The 26749-nt window shown below is 45.2% G+C and overlaps 1 protein-coding gene across 3 annotated transcripts in view; it reads right to left on the bottom strand.

The window, feature by feature from the left end:
- The window catches only part of PDE4A (phosphodiesterase 4A), a 1006014-nt gene that overhangs the window by 69831 nt on the left and 909434 nt on the right, over nt 1–26749 (bottom strand). For all 3 annotated transcript variants that reach the window (XM_086959060.1, XM_086959061.1, XM_086959062.1), the window contains exons 7-10: nt 25564–25657; nt 9803–10011; nt 5355–5453; nt 3058–3222 (exon numbers count right to left, since the gene is read on the bottom strand). In XM_086959060.1, coding sequence (XP_086815186.1) covers nt 3058–3222; nt 5355–5453; nt 9803–10011; nt 25564–25657 — 567 coding nt within the window. The remainder of the gene's footprint in view (nt 1–3057; nt 3223–5354; nt 5454–9802; nt 10012–25563; nt 25658–26749) is intronic.

Here is a 26749-nt window from a genome sequence, read left to right as displayed (position 1 = left end):
GTTAGTCTTCTTTTGGGACCATCGAGACTGCCTGTATTTAAGCCCAGCCTTGCCTACGCTCCCCTAGTCAGCGCCTGCACACCCCCACATGTGACAAACAGAGCTCTACAAATTCACATTACATTACATAGAGGCCTTCTTAAGTTTTGCTCGGAAATTATATGTTTATTGTTGTTCTTTGCATCCTTCTACATGTGTCTAAATGTCACTTAGAAATGCCTCTGAAATTATCAATGGCCAATTTGATCACTCACTTGGATCTACAGAAGGGCAAACGCTGCCTTACTAAGAGTTCTGGTTAAGGTCAAAGTAAAGAACAGTTTCCTTAAAATCTTGAAATAGCAATATCAAGTTTAAAATAACTTTATGTATAGAGATTATTGTGTGTTTTTAAATAAGATTTTCTGGTCTTCTTAAATGCTGATTTACGCATATTAATGCGGAGTTTACATGTCACTGTTATATTTAGAAATAGGAATGACACATAAACCCTCCCTAGCCATCCTAGCTGTAGAATTCCCTGTGTTTTAGAACAGGGTCACATGAACCACTCCAATATGGCTGCCATGGCATCCTGCTGCCTGGAACTACATGGACCTGCCGGCGTCTGATAACAAAATATTTAAGTTTTCTTCTTGTAGTCTCCTCTTTTGCGTCTGTGTTCTAAAGTGTGCTCATCTTGGTACACTAAGCCCTCTCTCTTCTTCGGTTTGTTGCTGCTTCCCCCAGGCCATACTCCAGATACAGACTGACCGTTTTTTATCTTATTTTTAAAAAAAATAACAACGAAAAAAAAAAGGATCCAAATGGTAAAAATAGATTTTAAGCCTTCTTTATTTTACAACTGTTGTTTGAAGTAGTCTTTTTTTGTTTTTACAAATGTCTTGCTTTTTTTTACCCATGACCTCTTGTTAAATCTGCATTCTAGCTTTAAAACCTCAGCTTGGTACTTTCCTTAAAAGTTTGGGATTTCCCTTACTCTCTGAATAAACTGTAATCAAAGCTGCTAAAATCTTCTAATACCTTTCTTTTTATACTGCTTGCACCAACCTCTCATGTACTCCCCACCATGTAAGCCTACGGAGCAAGGCATGTGCTTGATTCCAGGAGGATGGCGACGGATGAGATGCTTGATTCAATCTGAACCACTACCAAGCACTCAGAGTGCATTCAATTCCATAATTGTGTATGTCATCTATGTTATTAAAATAAAGGAAGAAACCATATGCAAACCAGTCTTGGCCATGCTCCAGAGAGGACAGTTCAATTCGAGCTGCAAAGCTAGTGCTTCCCTGAATGGGAACACGAGAAACTCCCACAGACTGGTTAGGCCAGCGGTGACTACATCTTCCAGGTGCTTACCCATGCCGCTTACATAAAAATATCTGAACCAATACAAGCCCCTGTTAAAGATTGGTCAAATTCTATTGTTGTGTAGCTCACATATGCCAAAAGGCTGTGGCCAATCATCTTCACATCGCTCTTGACTCCGCCCTATCCACCCCAGTGGACCTGGCAAAATCCCCTCTGAACCTCAGGAGAACCCTAGTAACCCCAGAAATCTAGAGCCAGTTCTTGTCGTTCGGACTGAGAAAAGGATTTTCATCCATCGAACAATGCTGTCAGTTTTAATCTTTAAAGTTATGCTTTTTAAACAAACAATATAGCACACACAGTGCATTAAAACAATGTACATATGCAATAGTTTTACAGCAAAACGTCACAGCAAAAATTGTCACATAATTCATATACCAGACTTCAGAACTATCTTATCTATCTAAATATCCTGTCATTAGCCCTTGTCTAGAGCAAGCAGGCCTCCAACATACTTTCAGTATTCTTCAGCTGATGCCATATTGCACAGTTATTTAAAAGATGTCTTGTAGTATTTATTGACTACCACTCAGGAAGTCTCCATAAAACAATCCATTTATGTGACATGCCAAGGGCTCACATTCTAAAATACCCAAAAGACAAGTGAGTCCTGCACTCTCGTTCTTGGAGAGCCTATACAAGTTAAACTAGATATTCTCTGCCACATACCGGTCAGACGCAAACAAGGGAAAAAGCCTTATTCCCCCCCAAAAAATTATTCTCTTTCTCTGGGGTTAGTGGGTCGGCGAGATACTAAGTGAGTTTCCTTGCTTTGAAATTTCAGAAACAATGGTTTAACCCCTTGCCTACGGTCGGAATTCCGCTACTGTGCCACACATTCCGATCGCGGGCGTGGTCGTGACAGCTCCCGGCCGTCATCAGCACACGAGCACTGTGTGCCATGACGGACGGGAGCCGTCACCAGCATGCAAGGGTTTAAGACTTCTCAATAGCCACTGTACCAGACTGGCACCAGCAGGGCCTTTCATATTGCTACACTAGCACGTTTTAAAAAGCGTGAGTTAGTGAGGATGGACCCAAAGAAAAGAGACTCCAGCTGCAAGTTTCTGAGCCAGGTACCTATCCCCTCCCTGTGGAGGATCACCCTTTCCTCATTCACTACGTCCCTAACAGGCCATGAATCTCCATTAGATTCCACAAGGGAATCAGTAGGTGCATCCTATATGTAATGCTGGGTTCCTACTTGAGAGAAATATCCAAATGCTGCCTACCATTCCATGAATTCTTGGCATCTGTGCTGTGTTTAAGCCACAAAATCCACCATGTAAGACGCAGAATACTTCAAAAGCTTTGCATTGACACACCGGTCAATCACCTGAAGCCTTCAACAATGGGGCATTTGCTGTGAACACACAGATGCCTTATCTTGGTTTTGACAGTCCACACCAGTTGGAGGGGGACCTTCAATGTTTGAATCAGCTATATAGAGGGCTTCGATGACTTCACTGGCAGAAAATATAAACTGTTTGGTTAAAGCCTGCGTCAAAAAAGTCTAAGCAAATCTAAATAAGCTGCTCCTACATGATTGCACAGAAGTTGCATGAATACTTTTGAGTTATTTTTCATATGACAATTGCCATAGACTCCCAGAACTAAGAGTACAGGATCATGAACCGTATACATCTTTGGAGACCTGATTCCTGGAAGAGATATGTCACTTACGTCTAACGCTGGCGTGGACAACAGCGCATGCGTCGACTGTGTGACATCAGCCGCGTGCAGGCTGTTATGGTAGGCGACGTCAGCATGGTAGTGGTCCTCTAGCGTCATGATGTACGTGATCAAAGTGTCCACAGGGATCTTGAAGGTTTTCAATAGATCTCGTTCCTAGAGAGGAAAGATCAGAAACATTAGTGTCTCAGAAATTCCTCACATGCATTACGCTTCCCAGCACCCAGGCTGATTTCGAGTGCGAAGTTTGTACCTACTCACCGACTCATCCCCAGTTCCACCTTCTGAACGTTTATCACTGGTAGAAGATAATGTGCATAGACAGGACCTCAGTATTGTGTTAATCTGTCTTGTCACTTGTTTTTTTGAACATCAATTGCGAACATAGTCATGGTAACTTCACAGACTTGTATATAGCAACATAACAAGTGCTACTATAATCAAACTCTCTGGAACGTGCTAGTTGTTGACCATGAAAGGAAGAAAAGCTGAGTCGGAACTACCGGATTTCAAACCTGTGATCCATGGATCAAACTATAAAAATATTATTAATAATACCCATAGGCATAACAAGGTCATAACATAATAACAATAAAGACCATAGCAATGAGTATTATTAATACCAATTATTAATAACATCTACAAATAAGAATAATGCCAACAGCTTTACTAAGAATTATTATTGATATTCTCATTTACATTAATATTATCATTATGATAGTTATAATTGTTGCTATTGTTATTACATTTCGGCAGTAGGCTCATTCACTCAGATACGTTAGAAGCTTGTTAACCATTTTAAAAGTGAACCTCTATCACATTAATGGTGTGAGCTAGGAAATGCAGAAATTGTGAGAAGGGTTCAGTGTGAACAATGATAAATAAGTGTCCTGCCTGACCTTTACCGCTAAGCTAGTGCCCTCATCTCATTCACCATAGATAAATCAGGACTGGTCTGCCTGACCTTAAGATGGCTTTCACAGAAGTTGAACTCTATAGGGAGATTTGACCAGCAATACCATTAGTCGTGTCCATCCAACACACGTGCATTTCATACAACAGGGGCATTACTGATGGGTTAACCCTGTGGCTCAATTCACTCAAAAATGAGATCTGAATGTTGTACTGTAGTTTCTGTATTTTCCTTGCATCTTTCCTTGCAACAGTCCATTTACACAGGGTAGAGTCACAATTCAATGACCAAGTAATAGCCATCTTTTTCACATTAATTTGCATTGCTCCGCTTAAAAGGAAATTTGCACTTTAAACAATGTGGGGTCCTGCCTCCTATTGCAAAGCAAGGTCCCTCTTATTCTCAACATTCCAAGGTGTGTGTATGATTGTCATGACTTGATTACCCAGAATAGTTTTTAGGTCTTGCCTACCAGACTGCACAAGCTGTCTGTTGTCAGCTTACATTGGGCTTAGAACTCGTCCATTGCTTATCATGGGTTGACCTTGTTCTTACTCTCATTTGCTTGCCTTTAATTTGTCTGTTTGTGTAGGCTTTAGTTCCTCTTTTAGTGTTTTTCCTCTCCTAGGACAGGAATGCATTACTTGTGTGATTCCACTGCTCACTTTTGAAGCACTACTTTTTTCTTTTGTTAAGCACCCTACAAAAGTGTGTGTGTTTTCTAACTTTCTCCCTTGTCTGATCTCTTTATCCACTCTGCCGCGTTCCTTACTTTTTTCTTTTATCCGTGTGCTTTTCTCACACCCTGTGTTGTGCTCATCCCTCACGTTCGTCTCCCACCACATTTATTTTTCACCCGTATGCTTCCACCCAACATTTTAACATTTCTCTCTCATCCGTGTTGCTTACCCCTGCTCTCTGTAATGCTTCCTATGCCCTAACAGTTGCTTTTGCCCTTCCCACCATCTGTGTTGCTTCTACCCCCCACATATTGATTCCCTTCCCCACCCACACCCTTGTGGCTTCCCCCCACCAGTGCCTCAACCCACATTTTTTATTTACTGATCTAACTCTTATTAGGAAAAAAAAACATTCATGTCAATTTGCAGTATTGCAAATGCGTGTTGCATTTGCCTGTAAATGAGGCACCCGGACATGTCATAGCCCGGACTTTTTGTTTACTTTTTAACCATGCTGCAGAGTTTCGGGATTCTGTACGGTCTCGTTAAAAACCATTGGCAAAGCCAATCATTACCAAAGGCGAAATTTATTGGCTTTGCCAATTCTTGGAAAATCTTGGGGCTCATTTTGCAGCCATTTTGCCTTTCATGAAGCACAGCACTCGGGAACATCTGTATCACAAAAACGTCTGTACCTGGAAAATGCTGTACATGATGCAGCTCAGCGGCCGGTTATTCGTATATTCAGCCACCCGGAATATGTTAAGGCCCCACTTGTTCAAATTTTCGAGTTCCTGTAAAAGAATTGTCAACAGAGATACATTAGAGGAGACACTGAATACATGTTTCAAAATATTTGCTTTGCCAAAAAATATGAAAGTTTCGGGAACAGAAATGCACTGGTCAAAATAGACTCTGGTAAACTGACAGCTTATATACGTCATGTAGCAAGGTAGCCAAAAACACTTTTCTTTCGGGGACTTGCAGTTTTGCAATTCCAAGGATGAGTGTTGAACTAAAATTCCCTACTAAACACAGATCAGGGCAATCCAATAGTCTCCCAGTCAACTGGGCATGAACCTTTACATGTGCAAGATGGGCTCCTGGAGAAGTAATTTAGCCAGTCTGATTCAACTGCTGCAATGTGTGCCACAGGGTGTTGGTTCTCTGTATTTCTCTGTTATTCGGATTTGTTTATTCACTAAATCTTTAATTCTGTTGGAGTAGGCGAGGAAACAAATTTATCCTTATGTTGCTGCAAAGAAGTATACATTTTTCTATTTACTTGTTGGGTTCAATGGGGTCGGCTATTTTTGCACTTTGACACTGAGAGCCACATCATATACAAAGCATTTACCCAGTTGCAAACTACCTGATTCACTGATTTGGGTCACTTGCGACTGGAAATATGCTTTTTCAAATGTACAAAATGCCAATTCAGTTTATGATTTGGAATTTAGATGTGGAGTGTTTAGGATGTCCCTTCCAAATACTAAATTGGTTTGGTATGTATTACTGTTGTGCGACCAAATACCAAACGCAAAACAGTAATACTTCACCTTCAGTTTAAAACTGATGGCAACCCATTTCCAAAGGGGATGGGGTCCCTAAAGGACCTCTTCCCCTTTGAGACTGTAAATAAAAATATTTTTACGATCAGGCAGTGGTTCCACAACCCACTGCCCACTCTTAAAAAATGAAACATCAAGGTTTCATTTTTTCTTTTTAAACGCACCCTGTTTGCCGAAGGGCAGGAATGGACTGTATTTATAAGATGCTTTCCTTTCTGCTGGCGCACAATTTGGTGCCTACCGCAAACGCAGGTACCCTTACACCATGGTGCACGGGTATCTGCATTGTTGGCAGGATTGTTTTTGTGCAAGAAGGCACGCCTTCCTGCGCAAAAACAACCCATGGAGGCCTTTTCCTCTTTCTACGTGTGCTACACAGAAAAAGAGGAAACAATTGATGAGAAATAATGATATTTCTCCTCGTTGCGCATCCCCTGGGGCAGCTTACAGTTTTGACACATCCTCAGATTTACAGATCCTTGTAAATCTAGGAATGCGTCAGAACCCATTGGAAAACCCACCGCAATGCCCATGGAACGTGCCCCCTACGCAATGTAAGGCAACGCACTGACGGGCGCTGCATTACCTGAGCGCGTTGCCCTACACCATATCTAGGAGTCCACGAAAATCTACGCAAAGGGACTTTACGTGACCTTGTAGGTATGGGTATGCTCTCTGCGCAACCAGAGCATCATAAAAAATGACGCAGCAGCACAAAGGGGCTTATAAATAGGCCCTATATTTTGGAAGCAGCCCACATATTTTGGAAGCACCATTTTATCATAAAACATTTTGTGCATTTTGTAGTGTGTAATATAAGTATAACATAAAGACTTCAATATTCACAGTGCTTTCTGTCACAGGCTGTGACCTCATAGCACTAAAAATACACAAGTCACTTTTCTCCACTGCACCAACCACGATTTAATTATGTAGCTCTCTCCTTTCACACAGACGTTTGCAATGCATTAACTAATAGAGGCTTCCTAATATTTTGTATTGTATTTCCCACTGAGGAACAACTTTTTAAATTGTATTTATTATTTATTAAAGCTGCGCGTTATTTCTTAAGTAGCTACCCAATGGTGGAAGGACCTAAAAACGTACGTATGTTTTAATTATGATGAATGATGTTCAGCTACCTCCAGTTACATGCAGCTGTAAACGCCAAGCTGTCAGCATGCCATGAAATACAGTATGGTTTTCCTCTACTGCCGTGTAATAAAGTTGCAGCCCGTGCATTACAGCTATTATACCAAGTGCCACTGGAATTATGTGATTGCGCGGCTGCAGCAATTTTTGCATAATTATAGATTTGCCGCATTTGCCACATAATCCATCATCTGCTGCATAATCTGCTGATTTTAACACAACAAAATGTATTTACTCAAATGGTTTAAAAGTTACTAAAAAGCAGCAACAAATGTTGCTGCTCTCTAGAAGGCCCTTTATAAAGCTGCTCTGGTCACCTTTTTGTTGCTTATTGCTATATTTGGGTGTTAAACTGATACTAATGAGGTGCAATGAGGGTTGTACGATGGTACAGCGCATCCAATTATATTGCATGCCTATGAGACGCATTTTTTAGCACACGTGTATTTCCCGCGAAAATGCATTTCAAGTGCATACCAATACCACGCATTGTTTTTATATTTAAAAACAAAGTATTTGTAGGGGGAGACCCCCACCCCCCAACTTATCTTAACTGTATGGTATTGGCATGCGTTTTAAATGCATATTCACAGCAAAAATATGCGTGCTAAAGAATGCATGCTAATGGCTTAACGAGGTAAAAATCTTGTTGTAAAGGCTGTTTCCCATCACTGAGGGGGTGACTAAATGGCAAAAATATGTTTTTAAACACATATTTTTGCCATTTTGTCAAGCCGGGGGTGACAAGAATTTTTCCGCACCGGGTACCCCCTGATCTTGCTACGCCACTGGAAAGACCCATGTTTTTAAGCATTTCTTAAAAGGACTGCCTGCCTGGAATGGTTGAGGGATGGAAGGGAAGTAGTTCAGCAGCTCGAGGTCTGCATAGCAAAGACTATGAAGTCAACTTTTGGATGCTCAGGACTGATTCACAAAGGTAAACTTAGACTTAAGTCTAAGTTTATTACTTTTTTGTATCCACAAAGGTAAGATACGACTACTAACTTCACTACTAGTAAAGTTACTAGTAGTAAAGTTACTAGTGGTAACTTACTTTTGTGAGTACCAAAAAGTAGTAAACTTGGACTTAAGTGTAACTTTTCTTCTTTTTAGTATTCACAATGTTAAGTTACTTCCAGTAACTTTACTACTAATAAAGTTCATACTAATAAAGATACTAGTAGTAAAGTTACTACTAGTAAAATTATTAGTAGTAAAATACTAGTAGCAACTTACCTTTGTGAATACTAAAAAGTAGTAAAGTTACACTTAAGTCTATCTTTGTGAATTTGACCCTCAGTGAACTTTGTGGCTCAGTGGAGAGAGGGTCTTATTCCTATGAAGCTGTTGGTGCAAGATGGGGAGGGATTCTATAAACGGCATAGAGTGTAATACAAAAAGTAAGATGGCCTCACTCCTGACAAATTGTGATGGTCAAATTGACTTTTATGGAACTATACACCTAACAATGAGCAAACTCATATTAAAACAGTAACTCTGCTTCCAAATCATAAAAAAAATCTCTGATGCTCTATCGATCTATATACTGTTAAAGTGAGCATGGTTGTGAACTCGCTGTAATTGTGAGGCTCAAGAGATCTAGCAAAGGTTATGATCCCAGACTTTGAGGGTTCAGCTCAGCAGAGAACTTGTAGGAAAAGAGGTCTTCCTGAGGGGAGCTGGGAAAATGGAAGATGGCGAAACGAGGATCCACTCTGATCTACCCAATAGCATTACAGCCTTTTGCCACTTTAGTACCCCCAGCGTTGCCACTATTGGTAACTATTGACAATTACTCTGTTAAACAGCACGCTTTGCTAATAGTCTCTGGCGAACGCTTCAGTTTAATGGTGTTAAGGTGGCACACACACTTGGTGAGGACAGAGTGTGGCAAAAGATGAGAACTGCAGCCTCCGTTTTGAAAGACTGACTAAAAGCAACAAGTTACATAGGTATCTAATTTTTAAAAGGTGTTGTAGGAAGGAACTTGGAGCTGACACATAGATACTCACTTGTTTAGTCTAACACGCTTTGAGCATGATTTTGAACGTTTTTTTTTAGCAAAGGTAGTGATTTATGAACTAATTTTAAAAAAGCAATAAGGCAAAACCTGAAAAATGAAAGACATATCAATAATTCAATCTAAAGTTAGGTAATGGAACATGGATTTTGGATACTATAAACCTGCTATAGTTTACAAGTTTAATTTTGATGAAAGCACTAGTAAAATCAGGTCAAATGTGGAAGCAACAATGAGACAGCAATGTAGGTAAATCACCTGGCCAAATTATTCAGAGAGAGAGCAAATGCATCTGATATAGATCTGGCAGGTGTGACTGGCTTATCGGAAGAGGTTCCTGTGTGTCGTGATCATGTTGGGGATCTACCAAAATTCACAGTGATGATGACAAATACCATACCTGTCCCAAAGCCTCCTCCTGGTCTGTCTTGACTCCAAACCTGGGGATGCTGCAGTTGGTTAGGCTTGAGCTGTGCATTAGTTTCTTGACCCCGCTTATCTGGCCCATAGGTTGCTGTTGTAGTTGCTGTTGTTGCATCTGCTGTTTTTTCTTCTTGCTTTCTCGTTCCTTTTGAGTAGGCGAGGGGATCTCCACATCGTTCTGTTTGTCTGATTTGGGCACAAGCGGGGCAAAAAAGATAAATTAACAGAAGCAAATGAGGCAACAATAAAACACCAATATATTGAAACTGGCAGCTGCAGTTGAAACACGTAAATAAGCATAAAAGATACAACCATGGTCCATGTGGTTGAGCAAGGAACTGGGCAAGTAAACTGTAAAACAAATTTCAGATTGGCAGTATTGGGTTTATAATCACACCTCCATAGTTCTCAGTTCCCTGCTGCTCAGCCAGTGCGAGTGTGGTTTATGGGAATGTTGTGGAGTGCCTGCTTGGCATGAAGGCTAATTGTAAGGAGTGGGCTGAGCAGCAAGGATGCTGCTCCTGGTGGGGCTATTTATACTTGTGACTGTAACTAAGAGGTATTATCTTCAATATATCTACATCTTATAATCTACTTGACTACCTATTTACAAATAAGGCATCTTTTAATTTAACAATAACACTCAATAGGTATTTGAGGTTGGTGCTAAAGCGGTGTATGACACCCTACTAACGGAGATACCAAATCACAAAGAGTCAAAGATCCAGCATGTACATTGAACTTCAGAAAACACCACAGCACTAAGTAAAAGTCCATATTCATCTGAAAGATTATAGATCAAAGATTTGTAGAGACAAACTAAGTGCAAAAAGTTCACTAAATCGGTGTTTTATAGCAGAAAGTAATAGCAGTGATGATGTTAATGTGAAGATAAAAAAGTGTTGAGGAAAGCACGTGAGAAAGGCGCACCGAAAACTGTTTATAAACCAGTTTATAAAACAATGGAAGAAGACACGATACACATCACCTGGTGAAGACGAGTAAGGACTTACTTTTTGGGATGGACATCTCGGGCTATCAATTTGCTGCTGGACCTTTTTGCAAGTACGCTACCTTACCATAGGTCTACTTCTAGAGAAGCATTTACATTAAGAAACTTTTACCTAGTGTTAGCTTTGTTGATATGAATTTATTATCTACAATATATTATAACCAACATCTCATCACATCTTCAATGGGTGGTGTCTGTGGTGCTTTCTGGCATGGGTTTATAAAAGGGCTTATAGACAGTTTTCGGTGCACCTTTCTTACGTGATTTCCTTAGCAATTCTTTATCTTCACACTAACGTTTTCGGCATGAAGCCTTGACCTCTGGTCCAGGCCAGCACTCTCCCCAGCAGCTCCGCCTCACCGCCGGACCGCCCCGGTACAGAGCTCTTCCTGGAGCAGTGTTCGCGCTGGTAGCCCGACCCAGCGCCACAGGTGTCTCCAAACTCCCTGCTGTTCCGCTTTTCATGCAGTTTCTTTGCTGATACCACTTTATGATTCTTTTTGAATTCTGTACTGTTCTCTGTGTTTTTTTCTCCGCTGTGCTTGGTCACTTACTTTCCCGCCACTGCTGCCCCTCCCCCGATACAGCCCCACTCCCGCCTCCCGACCTCTGCTCCCGCCTCCCTCCCCTACTTAATAGCGACCGCTGTGGGGAAGTGAGCGTGAAGCCTTAACCTCTGGTCCACGCCAGCACTCTCCCCAGCAGCTCTGCTTTACCGCTGGACCGCCCGGGTACAGAGTCCTTCCTGGTGCAATGATCGCACCAGCAGCCCGACCCAGAGCCACAGGAGTCTCCATGCTGCCTGCTGTTCCGTTTATCTTGCAGTTTATTAGCTGATACCACTTTTTGATTAGTTTTTAATTCTGTACTGTTCTCTGTCTTTTTTTCTAAACTGTACTTAGTCACTTACTTTGCTGACGATGCTGCCCCTGCGGCCCCTCCCCCAATACAGCCCTGCTCCCGCCTCCCGACCTCTGGTCCTGCCCCCTATCCTACTTAATGGAGACTGCGGCGGGGGAGCGCGCGTGAAGCATTGACCTCTGGTCTAGGCCAGCACTCACCCCAGCAGCTCCGCCTCACTGCCGAACAGCCCGATACAGAGCCCTACCTGGAGCAGTGTTCGCGCCGGCAGCCCGACCCAGTGCCACAGGTGTCTCCATACTACCTGCTGTTCCGTTTTTCCTGCCGTTTCTTTGCTGATACCACTTTTTGATTATTTTTGAATTCGTTACTATTCTGTGTTTTTTTCTCCGCTGTGCTTTGTCACTTACTTTCCCGCTGCTGCTGCCCATGCGGCCCCTCCCCCGATACAGCCCCGCTCCTACCTCCCAACCTCTGGTCCGCCCCCCCCTCCCCTACTTAATGGCGACCGCTGCGGGGGAGCGCGCGTGAAGCCTTGACCTCTGGTCAATGCCATCACTCTCCCCAGCAGCTCCGCCTCACCACAGGACCACCCGGGTACAGAGCCCTTCCTGGAGCAGTGTTCGCGCCAGCAGCCCGACCCAGCGCCACAGGTGTCTCCATACTGCCTGCTGTTCCATTTTTCTTGCAGTTTCATTGCTGATACCAATTTTTTATTATTTTTTAATTCTGTACTGTTCTCTGTGTTTTTTTCTCCGCTGTGTTTGGTCACTTAATTCTCGCCACTGCCGCACCTGCGGCCCCCTCCCCCGATACAGTTCCGCTCCCGCCTCCCGACCTCTTGTCCCATCCCCCTCCCCTACTTTTTGGCAACCGCTGGCAAGCCTGTCTGCGCCCATCCACGACCAGACCGCAGCCAGTGCCAGAAACCCTGGATCTCCGGACACCCACCCATGCAAGTTTGCCACCCTCCGCGCACTCAACCCCGGAGGACACAAGGCCTGCCAAAGAGCCACACCTAAGACCACCTATGGACAGTTCTCCTGCAGACACTGCTGACTTACCTTCTTTCTCCATCAATGGCGCCCCCATTGTCATGTGCGCTGGTCTAGAGCGCGCTTATCCAAGCGTACGCTATGATGTCGGATCTAAACTCTGTCCGCGGCGCTAAGAATGCGGAAGCGCAACCGCGAACTACAGTTCCCAGGGAGCTCAGAGACCGGACGTATGACGCCGCGAGGAAGCGCCCATATAGGAAGTGGCGGCAACCGCAAGAGGGTTGGAAATTCTTCGTCCTTGCTGTTTCGGAGTTTCCTGGAATCATAGCGGTATGGTAAGGGTGCTGTGCACCAACTACCCATAGTTCTGTGCCCGTACCTTCATTCCGGATTTTTTTGGGCCTCACTCTGTTGGGGAGCCTCTCCTGGCTCATGCAGAGTGCGGACTCTCTGTGGTTTGATTAATTCAAACCGGCTTTCCCCGCCGGCAGGATACAAGCGTTCTGCACCTTAGCAGTGACTTCCTTATGGTCACACGGGGATTCAAGGCTCTTGCACAGGACTATACAAACTTGGCTCAATTATTCTTCCTTTTGCTCCAAGCGCTACTGACTAAGTATTCTTTTTATGTTTATCTCAACTTGGAAATGTTGGTGACGTAACCTTCCAATGGCTGAATCAAAGAACTATTTGATAACCTGACATATTTATATAATATCAGTTTGTTTTGCTGAAGTAAGACTTTATTTTCTACTTGTCTTTCCGGGCTCTATTTAACAGGGGTACACTGAGTGGTATGGGACTACGCTCTATCCTTGTGAAGTATAGTGGAGTCTAAGAAAGAGTAGGTTCAGGATACACACTTTCTTGTGCATAGTAAGAGGTGGTATACACCTTCCGTAGCTTTTGTGTACTTGTGTCATGTGTACAATGATTGTTTTTTTCTATGTTTCCCTCACTACAGCCTTAACAGAGCAACTGGTACTAATCCCGCTCAGCACGTACTAGATAGTAGGTTCTCAAATCAAACGTGTCCTATTTATTTGTTACAGGTATTTGGAATGTGCATTGGTTTCATTTGCTTTGTACTAGTTATGTTAGAAAGAGAACACGAGACGGTATTTACTATTGTTGTTATCGTTTCAGATCTCCCTCCCTGCTGTTCCTTTCCTTTCCTTTCCTCACTTGATCCTCCCTTTGACCTTGCCCATTACAGCTATCAAGGCTAGGGTATATCAAGGGGTGGACCCTTCTGAGTATCAAACCGATCGGGAGGACAGACAGATCTGACACCGCGACCGCGAAAGACTCGGCGGACGCCAGCACCACCAAAGCCCTGACATGCATCCTCCTCAATGTACGTTCCCCACACAAACACGCCGTTGAGATCTGGTACCTGCTCGACACCCTCTCACCCAACGTCGCCTTCCTCACTGAGACCTGAACTAACGTCACCACCGGCCCAGATATCGCCACCACCATCCCCGACGGATACAAGATCAAGAGAAGGGACCGCCCTGGAGGGGGACTCGCCATGCAACACGAGACCTCCCTTCGACTCTCCACCTCCAACCCAAGTGACCCCCACTCCAGCACAGAACACCTACACTTCCAGATCCAGATCAACCGCAGAACCACGCTACATGGAACTTTCGACTCCAGACCCACCGGACCACGCTCCTAGGCCACAACCACCATCGCTGACCTGGTCACCCCCCCAAGCCATCGCCTCGATGGACTACATCCTACTCAGAGACCTGAGCTTCCACCTGGACAACCGCAGTGACCCAGACTCCTTCTCCCTCCTAAACAACCTCCCCAACCTCGGACTAAAGCAGCTCGTTACCACCCCCACGCACAGGGCAGGACACACCCTCGACCCCATCTTCGCAGGAGGGGCGTACATCCATTTCAGCCACACCTCACAGCCCCTCTGGACAGACCCCCACTAGATTCATTGAACCTTCAACGCTCCTAGCGCACCAAACAAACCCCCCTCCCCCGGGGCTGCCTCAAAGGAACTGGAGTAAGATCACAGAGGAGCACCTTAACATCACCCTCCTCCAAATGTAAATTGGCCTACCAGGCCCACCAGGCACCACGACCGACGCCAACCCAGGCACCACTACCGACGCCAACTCTGCAGCCAAGGAATTTCACCGCTGGATCTCCAGCTGCGCCGACAAGCTGGTACCCCTACGCCACCCCGGCAAACCACGTCCACTGAAAGCAGCCTGGTTCACCACCGAACTGCAAGAAGGCAGGCACTCCTGCAGACTCCTTGAGAAAATCTGGCGAAACCGGAAATCCACGGAAGACCTACTCGGCTGTCCTAGTGCCCTGAAGGAATACCACCAGCGCATAAGAGACACCAAACAGACTTTCATCAAGAACAAAATCAACACCAATGCAACCAAAGAACTCTTCAAAATCTTACAGCAACTCACTAAACCCTCCAACAAAGCCACGGACGTCACACCAACCCAGGAGCTATGCCACAAGCTCAGCTCCTATTTCCACTCAAAAATCAAGGCACTCTACGACAACTTCAGCGAGCAGACTCCGGACACTACCCCCCTCACCACCACCACCAACAAAGAACTAACCATCAGAACTTGGAATCCTGCCACCATCGAACTCACCACCATGACCATGAGGAACACCCACTCAGGAGCCCCCATGGACCCCTGCCCACTGCACATCTACCCCAGGGCTGCCGTCACCATCACCCCTGAACTAGGACGTACCATCAACGCCTCCTTCAAGTCCGGCGCTTCCCAGACGGCTGGAAGCGAGCAGACGTCAAACCCCTCCTTAGGAAGCCCACGGCCGACCCAACAGACCTGAAAAACTACCGGCCCATCTCTCTCCTCCCCTTTGAAGCCAAAGTCACAGAAAGACTCGTAAATGGCCAGCTGACATCCTTCATCATAGAGAACTCCGTCATAGATGCATCCCTGTCTGGCTTCCGCAGCAACCACAGCACCGAGACCACCCTCCTCGCGGCCACCGATGACATCTGCGTGTTACTTGACCAGGGACACAAAGCGGCCCTCATCCTACTAGACCTCTCTGTAGCTTTTGACAACGTCTCTCATCACACCCTCGCTGCCAGACTGCGCAATGCTGGAATACACGGAACCACCCTCTCCTGGATCGGTTCCTTTCTCTCCAGCAGAACCCAGAGGATCAGACTCCACCCGTTCCTCTCTGAACCCACAGAGATCAACTGCGGAGTACCCCAAGGATCATCACTCAGCCCCACGCTTTTCAACATCTTTATGGCCCCCCTCGCCGCCATCGTCAGACAGCACGAGCTCAGCATAGAATCATACGCCGACAATACCCAGTTCATCCTCTCTCTCACCAAGAACCCCGAAGAAACCAAACTCTGCTTCCAGCAAGGAATGAGGGACGTCGCAGCCTGGATGAAGAGCAGCTGCTTGAAGCTCAACTCAGAGAAGACCTAGGTCCTCATCCTCAGACCCTCCACCTCCACCTGGGACAACACCTGGTGGCCCTCTGCCCTCAAGAGCCTGCCCACCCCGACTGATCATGCACGGAACCTCTGCATCATCCTCGACTCCTCCCTCACCATGACCCGCCAGATTAACTTTGTCACCTCCACTTGTTTCAACTGTCTCCGGATCCTCCGCAAGACCTTCAAATGAACCCCCCCCCCTCCGACTGCAGAACAACCATCATCCACTTTCTCATAACCATCTGACTGGACTACGGCAACACCCTCTATGCCGGAATCAACAGAACTCTCCTCCGCAGGCTCCAAACCATCCAGAACGCCGCAGCCAGACTCGTCCTCGGTACCCCGCGGCACGAACACATGACCCAACACCTGCTCGACCTCCGCTGGCTCCCTGTCTCGAAGAGAGTAACCTTCAAACTGCTCTCCCACACCTACAAATCCCTACACAACATCAGACCCAAATACCTCAACGAGAGAATCTCCTTCCACGTATCCAAGAGGAACCTCCGCTCCGCCAACCTTGCCCTAGCTGAAACCCCCCGCATCCGCTGAACCAGAGCAGGCGGAAGAGCTTTCTCCAACATAGCAGCAAAAGCCTGGAAGAGCTCCCTGTCGACATCAGACGCTTCCCCACCCTCCAATCCTTCAGGAATCAAGACCTGGCTTTTCGACTGAACTGGAGCTGCACCCACCCCTAACGCCTTGAGACCCTCACAGGTGAGTATCACCCTTTATAAACCCCTGATTGATTGATTGATACTTATATAACATTGATCTAGTGAACTTTTTGCACTTAGTTTGTCTGTTTCTCGTTACCCTTTTTCTTGCACTTTCACGTGTAAACTCTCTAAGAATTTACATGTACCTTTGATACTGATGCAGTTCGAATGTTTTTACAGCCTTGAAAAAATCACCTTGTGACGAACATAGGTCGGCTGTTGTATATGATCAAGACTGGTTGTATCAAACTGAATACACAGATGATCACAGAACCTCTCTTTGTCTTCAATAACATTGAAAACTGCAATGGAACTGCAAATCTTTGATCTATAATCTTTAAATTGAGTATGGACTTTTACTGAGTGCTGTGGTGTTTTCTGAAGTTTAGAGTAATTTGTAAACTCAGGTATTTGACTGTAAAAACCTGATCTTCGAGCCAAAGATTGTATTCCTATGCAGTTTCTACTAGTCAACTGTGTTGCCTTTCGTGTGGTTCAAAAATATAAGATTTTAGTAGGAAAACATACTTTGAGTTTTTTTCTTGCAATTTAAACTTTTATGAACTTTTGTAGCTTTGAAGGAAACTTCATTGAAGAATCTATGTGGAAAAAGTTACCAACTTTTCTGATCCCTACTCTTTTAGTCCACTGCTAGATCAATAATAAGTTCTTGTTTTGTTGAGGCTCCAACGCGGTTCACATTTATGAACACAGAGGTCAGGTTTCTTTCATTCTGTCAACCAAGTGCTTGTTTGTGTAGGTGACATGTTTGCACTGATCTCAAAACATGAGCAATCGGCAAGCTGTCCTTGTGTGTCTTTAGCCACCTAGGTTGAGGAACCTGTGCCATGTCTGAAAATGCAAAATGTATATGAAGAAAGTTGCCGACCAGGATTCCTCTGTGGAGTAAATGAGTTTTTATGAGGGCTAAACATGGCGGATTAATAATACCGGATTTGAAATGGCAGAAGAGGCAGGGCTGGACCCGGAGGGGGTCTAAGAAGCTGAGTTTGTAACTGAGAGACAAGGTCCTCGTGCTTGGGGTAAAGAATCTAACCTTCTGCCAAAGTAAATAATTAATTTATCACATTGTTGTGCAAGAACCATGTGCTGTATTGTTTTGCTGCCAAAAACATCCAACCCAGAGAACACACAACACACCACCTGCTAGCACTCCACTGGCTTTCTGTAGGTAGACGAGAGTTTTTCAAGGCACTTTGTACTGACTGCCCACTGCACCTCTTACGGAAAAGGAACACTATACCTACAAATAAAATTCAAGAGCTGCAAACAAAACAAGGCACTGCGCTCCAGGCCTGTACCAAAGACTGTCTTACCGCCTTACTACAAGAAATCTATAGAAGGCACCGCTTTCGCAGTACAAACCTCCGAACATTGGAACTCACAATCACCCTAGATTTCAAGCATACAAAAGCACTTAGTATACAGAAGAGACATACAAACATGGCTAAGATAAATACAACGTCCCATAACCATGAGATGGAGGGGGGGGGTAGAACAATAATCACTCTGAGTACAATCTACAGCACCCAGACAATCACACAACTTTCTATGTCTGGCTGAGTAATCAAGGACTGACCTGTGTCTAATCTGGGTATTCTATACTAATGTAAATTCATATATAACAATTCTGGCCCACCTAATACTAATACCAATACCAATACCATAACATTCAGCAATTGTACTGCAGGTTGTAGTTCAAGCAGTCTGCATAACAACTGCCTTACATATCAACAAAAAGAGAGATAGGGAGAGTTTGGAACACTCTTATTCCCCGGTTAAGTCTATTTAAACAAGAAAAGAGTGTCCTCTGGTGTTTGAAAGACCACAAACAGGAGCAGAAGAACAAAAAACTGGCCTCGCTTAGGTCGGTTAAGAAAGCCCTCACTCACCACCTAGTGGTGACATGCTTCATCATTGGGCCCCACTAAAGAGACCGGGTGCCTCTTTAGTGTGCTTCGACGCCAGATCTACTGCGGAGCAGGTTTTGTGAGCTCGGGCGTGCAGTGAAAGTAGATTATTTTGTAGTGAGGGGATAAAAAAATGTCATCAGTATATCCCAAAAATATTTATCATCAGATCACTAGGACATATATTTAAAATTAGATGTAGGAAAGTAGTCCACAATTAATTGTGTGGTTATTTCCCAAGTTAGTTATTTGTCAGTCAACATGTTTCTGCCTTTGAAACGGTGTAAAGTTACCAGGCATTCATCAGGACTAAAAAAGTGTACTAAACCCTGGCGGTATGGGCACGCTAAGGCCCACCCTGACCTAGGGACGTGAAAAGTGAAAAAGAGTGCAAAAAAGAAGAGAATTATCTTCACAGTTACTCCTGGTTTAGGAGGCTTACAAGGTTAGGTTTCTGCACCTGTGGGAATAAAGGGACATAGACATACATATAGGACAAGACAAACAATTAGTGGTCGGTCTTATTCACATAAGTAAATCCATGGTGCTCCATTCTTTGTGGGTGGACAATGGTGGTGCTATAACAGTATCATTAACAACAACCTCATTCCCTGGGCAGCTAACCACTAGTCACTGGGAAGTGTGGTGAGCTACACGTGAAGATAGTAAAATTATGGTGGTTGTGGGTTAAAAAGGAAGCTTGTGTTCCTATTCAGGATCAATGGGCCAAATGGTCTGTGGTCCTGTCACTGGTAAAGTAAGTTAAAATGTCTCACTTATATGGTGTGTTCAGGGTACACCATGGGTTACGGGAGGGGGGGTGGTAGCGTAATTGGCACACCCTTGGTAAATGAAGAAAAGACATAATCGAGTCAGGAAATAGACAAAAACGGTACTTAGCTTAGCGAAGTGCTGCCAGTATGTGATCCATCACAATCCAAGCATTTACTTACGCCCTTGACGCTAGGCACCCTCTGTATACCTGCGATACCCTCAGACCGGACCCCGACGATCAGGAGCGGGGCTTCTTTAGCCCCTTAAGTGCTGCTGACGGCCAATGGTCGTCAGCAGCGCTACCTCCCCAGTGCTGCGCACGACCATTGAACGTCCATTCAGCACTAGTTCTAATGGACAGCGCAGCACTGGGGAGAAATGTTTACACGCAGCTAAGGTGTTAAAAGTGATTCTGAGAGTGGAGCGGCTCGTATCCATGGGGCGGGTCGCGTTGATGGTGGGCAGAGTGCCGTAGCTTCAGCCAATCGGGATGAAACAGTATCATGACGGCAAAGGTCACATGGGGCCTGCGTCAAGGAAGGGGTGGACCTGTGAGCCCAGCTTTTAATGGAAATTGGCGTTGCCGAGGAAACAGAGGTCACATGGTACCGACACGCTCAAAGACTAGAGCGATAGTTCACTTTCCCAGAAAGTGGACGTCAGATACAAGACGCGCTAACTTTATTAGGCTGGAAAGTGAAGCACATTGCACCGGGCGCCCATTGGCTCGCAGTTTGTCAATAGGACAATTCTATAGTCCATAGGTGACGCGTTGGTACAAGGGCATTTTAGTTTAAACTCAACATTGTATAGTGGAGATGGTTCACAGGGGGGCGAATCATTAGTACATGGGGTGCAAAAGTTAGATAGTAAACCCCGGAGAAGTAAACGATTACTTCTCAAAAGGTGTAGATCACGCGCCAAAGGTGCCGCGCGGCTCATACTTACTAATGCACTTTGACCATAACTGCATGGGTGAATTACCCCTAATGGATGGCATGTTGAAAGGTCAAATATTACCATCAACAAATGGTTGGGGGTGCGGTGTTAGGGGTCAGCCTAGAGGGGGTAGGCATTAGTATTGACAGAGACAGTGTCATATCATTTGATTGCTAGAGAACAAAGCAAGGGTTTTTAGTTTGATATGCAGTGGAGGTCTCTTCACTACAGTGGGGGATTATCTCAATACAGAGTTCCACGGAGAAAAAATCATGTGCTAGAACTCCACCCAATGAGGGCGGTCGTAGCAGGTCACGACTGCTTGCATTGAGAAATCTGCCTCTCACATTGAGGAAGCTGCTGCTACAGTAGAATGTGTATACTCGAGCAGCAGTGCCCTCTGGAGCGACGCACAGTATTGTTCGCACTGATTTTAAAGCATGGGACAGAATCCTGGTGCTAAAAATCAGTGCGAGCAGCATGACTTAACAGACTGCCCCGCTTGCAGAACTCCACGGAGCGCGGTGAAATCCACCCAAGCCTACTACAGAGCTGATCAAAGCTGCCAGCTTACTGGAAACCATAAAGGTGCGCCTCTCTCGCACTTTTGCACCCATCACACTGCTAAGCGTTGAGCTCCATGCACAGTAAAGACCACGTGCGTGGCCCCCAGGCACGACATGAAAACATTTTTCACATGGGATAAAAACAAAGACAACACCCTTCCAACTACACACGTTGTAGCAGGATACCCATATAGACAAGCGCTTCAGTGCCCCACGTATGAGTAGTGAGAACTAAATAAATGCTACAATGCAATACAATAGTTTGTTAAAACACATCCGTCGATGTGAATGGAAGATTCCACACCGGAAGGCAAATGAAAAGAAATGATGCATGAAACTGCAAACTCCACTAGATGGCGGTCAAGTACAGAAAATATTTCCCTTGTTTTAGTAATCCCTGCAACCGAGGTGAGTGATTCTGGGTGTTGAGAAAGCCGTTGACTCATTTCCAGGGGAGGCCTCAGACTTTGAGAGAAAGTCTGAGCGTTTGCTAGCTTAGCTTATCTGAGAGTCGGAGCGAACAAAACACATCTGAGTGCTTGAGAGAGCTCGACGGAGTGCTTAAGAGAGAAGGCTTGAGAGAGCAGATGTTAATACTTGGAAGGACTGATATGAGTTTTGAGAGCAGATCCAGGTGCTTGGAACAGCAGGTCTGAGTGCTTGAGAGAGCTGACCTCAGAGTTTGAAAGAACGGGCCTGGGTGCTTGAGAGACCAGGCCTGCAAGCTTCAGAGTACACCGGTGCACATGAGAGAATAACCCTGGGCACTCAGTGTAAATTCAGTGGTGCTGAAAGGAAAGACCCTAATGTTTTAGCGAGCCGGGGTTACGGACTCAAGAGAGCAGGTCTGAGAACGTCAAGGAGCAGGGATTAGAGTTTAAGAGAGCAGGTGTGAGTGCTCGAAAGAATTTACCTGAGCGCTTCAGAAAGCAGAGGAATGAGCTTCAGGGAACTGTTCCAATTCTTGAGAGAGCAGGCTTGAGTGGTGGAGAAAACAGATTTCAGTGCTTGTAAAGACCGACCTCAGTGCTTGAGACGGCTGAACCGCGAGCTTGAGAGATCACATTTGGTCTCTGGCAGGGAACACTTGATTATAGAAGGAAAAGGCGAGAGTGCTTCCAAATATACGACTGGAAAGCTTGCGAGAGCCATGGCCAGAGTACGTGAGAGAGCACACTTGAGTGACTGAGACAATGGACCTGGGCGCAAAGAAGCTCAGGCCCTCGAACTTAAGTGCACACCTGAAGACCTGAGAGAACAGGTGTGAGTGCTGAATGAGAAGGCAGTGAGTGGCTGGTGCTTAAAAGGGAATGACAGAGGGAGCGAAAGTGAGTGCCTGGGAGAACATGAGTGCCTGAAAGGGGGGCTGTGTGCTTGTGAGCGCTTGAGAAAGCAGAATTTAGTGCCTGAAGGAGCAGACCTGGGTGTTTTAACACAGAGCAGGCCTGAAAGCTTCACAATGAACCTGACAAAGCCTGGGAAATGGTGCTTAAAAACACACACCCAAATACTTGCAAGAGCTGTCGGGAGCGCTCAACAGAACAAGTCTGAGCTCTTGAGAGAGTCAATACTGGTGTCCGAGTGGGAATATTTGACAATACAAGGAGAAGGCTAGACTGCTTTGAAGACAATCAAAGATGTTTGGGAGGGCAGGCCTGGGTGCTTTAGAGAGGATGGCATGCCAGGGTGTTTAGAAGAGTAGGCTTCAGTGAGCGGATCAGAGTGCTTGCGACTGTAGATCCAAGCGCGCAGAGACCTGGCCTTAAAGTCTGAGAGCACAGCTGAGTACTCAATAAGAACGCATTGGCAGAGCCTCCGGAATTATGCCATGCAGTCACTTTATTTATGGATTTCGCCCAGTTACCACAGAATCCACTATTTGCTACGTTATCTGCAGACTGTACCAACATTTTTTTCAAGGCTAAATAGATCAAAAGATACTAATAAAGGGGCAGCTCATATTGCTGTGCAGGGGAAGAACCTACGCAAAGGTTGACTGGTCACATTTTAGTTACGTATTGATGGGTTTGGGTGTTAAACCGGTACTAATGGGATGAAACGTTTGCCCATGCAGTACTAACAGGAGTAAAAATAACAAAAAAAATAAGTAAAGCAATGACAACATGTGCCTAATTTTGCATCTTAATTTGCCTTTTCTTGCTGCGTAATAAGGTCTAACCTCCAGTGTAATTTGGTCCAGACCTGCCGCATAATTCCAGTGGCCCTGGGTATGGTTCCTGAAAGGGAAGGCTGGGGTCCGTGTGAGAGCAGACCGGAATGCTTGAGAAAGCAAGCTAGGGGACCGAGTTGTCCATCCGTCTCTGAACTGCTGCCGTGTTTTTTGGCCCACGCTTCTCTTTCTGCTGACGTCACCAGGGATCTCGCGGTACCTGCGGGCGGCTGCTGTTTCCCCGGGGCCAGCATTCCGGTGTCCCCCTCAGGAAGCGCGCGCGCGCGTTGGAGGCGCACGTCCTCTGCTCAGTCACATATTCGCCTTGCGCTGCAGCCACGTTCGGAACATTCTGGTCTTTTCTGTGCTCTCTGAACAGGTCTAAGATCCACATGATTTGCTTTTCACGATTCTAGGGTGTTTGTTTGTTGGCGAGGAATTCGCACGCTCAAAAAGAGAACATTAGCAGGATTTCTGCCCAAGAGAGAGGCGTGTGGATAACTCAGGTGAGCCCAAAGCGCGCGCTGTCCCCGGCCCCTACACTGATGCCACTGAGTCCTCCTGTGATTTCATCTAGCCCTAGTGACAGAGACCAATCCCTACTGAGATGCTGCCTAGTCCTACTGTGACGTCAGTAGATTCTAGTGGGATATAATGGGGGCCTAAGATGATGCCATCAGGCCTACTGTGATCTCAGAGCCATACTGCCAGACAACCATCCTTACTGTAGTACTGAAATGCCCTATTGTGACGTTTGATGTTATGTTATGTTATTGGTTATTTATAAAGCGCATGACTCACCCGGGGGCATCTCTGCGCTAACAAGACAGATACCTAAAAGAAGGAAGGAGTCGGATGTCGCGACAAGAAAAAGAAGTTAGTATAAGAAGGCTTTCAAGTGTTTCCTAAAAGCAAGGTAAGATGGGGACTAGCGCAAGGCTTCCGGTAGGGAATTCCAATATTTGGGAGCCACATAAGAGAAGGCTCTACCGCCCAAGCGTGTCCGCCAGATACGTGGGACCGACAATAGGGTCATTCCGTTCGATCTTAGATAGCAACAAGATGTCTGTTTGCAAAGTTTATTTTGTAGGTACTTATGATGTAACACAGCCCTTCTATTATGGCCTTAGAGCCCGGCCTAGCAGGCTCTACCGGCCATTAAAGGCCCGCTCCAGCGTTAAGGCGAGGGCCTTTAACAGGGGAGCAGGCTTTTTATGGCCGGTAAAGCCTGCTAGGAGGGCTCCAAGAACATTCCACCCCTAAAAGGCAGAATGTTCTAATTACTTAAAACAAAGGCCTCTCGGAGCCCAAGGGGGTTTAAATCCCCTTGGGCTCGGAGACGCCTTTGTTCACAGTGACAGCAGCAATTTCTAAAGCAATCCAAAAGTAAAATAAGGTCCTGAAATTCATTTACCACCAGAACGGGTTCATGGTTCTCTGCAGGTTGACCACAATCTGCGAGCAAGGCTCTGCTTCAAGCGGCGGCGGCGGCGGCACTCCACGCCATCAAGGACATTGTTTCCAGCCTTAGGCATTTGTGTGACCACTTCGTTCCTTATGGGTATAGTAGTTTTGCTGTGAATCCATACACCTCATTTGACTACCATCCCTGGCACCAATTATTAGTATTAGACTGGAAACAATGTTGAAACTGACATGGTGAGAGGTGGTCACTAACCTCTGTCTCTTGCACCTGAATGCCTGACACAAGAACGGTAGGAGTGTAAATCATTTCTGTCTATCTCATTATCTACCTACACATCTGTCTATTTAGCTATATATGTGTCTATGTCCATCCATCCACATTATCTTTGGTAATATGCACATATCCCAATTTTTTCATTACCCTTTCTTCCACCAGCCGTACATCGACACTTTAAATGGCCACCATACACTTTCTTCTAACTACGCCATGACTTGCAACACTATCCATTCATCGGAGGCTGGTATCAGTCAATTATTTTTGCCACGTGTGAGTATATTTCATCAAGTGTGAGGATAGAAGGACGCAATATCTGCCTCATTCAGTGAAACACTCAGTGTAGTGAAAACCTCACTCTACAAACCACAGGAAAACTGACAGTCGCCCCTCCCATGGGCAGCCTTCATGGGGTAAATCCACTGCCACAGATATCAGTCCGTCCACAAGAACGTAAAGCACCAAGAGGCCGAGGATTTGACAAACACTGCATTATTTAAAAAAGCGTGTAACATGACATACACATGTAACCAAGAGAGAGGAGATTGCTCCTCTGGAATGTGCTCTGTGTTTATGTACACTCACCTAAAAACGTGTTGGAAATATATTCAGAGACCTGGTTCCCAGAGCGGCTCATTTCCGAGAGGTGAGTTAGTTCACGGTTCAGCATTCTCTTGAACTGCGGAGGAGAGGAATGAAGAAAAGAAAGGTGAGTGCCAGACAATTGGGTGAGGATCACGATGGCAATGCCCGCTTGGAACAGGTCCACAATGGACACCAATGGCACATATCTCACCAAACCCACCAGCTCTGGCCACATCACTACCTTACCATGGACCCACCATGTTTCAAAACTTACCACATTCTCACGAGAACACAAGGAAAGACTGAGAGAGTAGATGCCCAGTCGGGGGGAGGGGGGTGGGAAGAGCGGTGGGAAGGAGGCACATGATCCTGCATATGTCACTTACCCAAAACTGGCATATTTGCTCCACTTTGTTAATCTTCATCTGCTATGGTAAACAAGCATTTAAAATGCAATAGGTCTCGCCTTCTATTAAGTTAAAGCCATTTGCTTTACAGTACAATACCATTAGCAAAGCAAATGGCTTTAACCTAATCAAAGGCGAGACCTATTGCGTTTTCAATGCTTTTTTTTAAACTTCTATAGCCTTTTTTTGTTATGGGGCGTGAACATCAACAACAGGAGTGTGTAGTTTGGGAAATAGTATCTGAACTACAACAGGAGCAGTGGACGGACACTAGTGAAGAATCCACAGACACCAGATTCCGATGTCTGTCTGCACTTATGGTAATGGACCTCATTAGAAACTGTGTGGACGTTGTCAGAAATCAGTATAATATATATAGAAGCATTAAAGTTAGAGAAAGAGAATTAAACATGGAGGTAAGAGGGTGTGTGTAGGGTGTAGAAATAAGCATGTGAAAAAGTCAATTAGTTAGTTTGAGAGGATAGCAATAGAATATAAATAATGATACCCAGAGGAAGGACAAAGGGTGATAGAGAAAGAGAAGCGAGAGAGAGACAGAAAGAGCAAGGAATTGTGTATGTGCTTGAGAGAGAGAGATAGAGGAAGAGAGAGAGAGAATGAGTGAAACAGAGAGGGGGAACAGATAGTGCATGTCAGAATGAGACTGACTACAGGAGAGGTTTAAAAAAACAGATGATGAGGATGAGTGCCTGGGTGATGGTCAGACAGAGAAAGAGATTCAGCAATTATATACATAATGATTGTGATGCAAATGTTCC

Source organism: Lissotriton vulgaris, chromosome 1_1 (genome assembly GCF_964263255.1).
Source record: "Lissotriton vulgaris chromosome 1_1, aLisVul1.2, whole genome shotgun sequence".
Taxonomy (NCBI): domain Eukaryota; kingdom Metazoa; phylum Chordata; class Amphibia; order Caudata; family Salamandridae; genus Lissotriton; species Lissotriton vulgaris.
The sequence above is the reverse complement of the archived record's forward strand: the minus strand, read 5'-3'. Positions and strand labels throughout refer to the sequence as shown.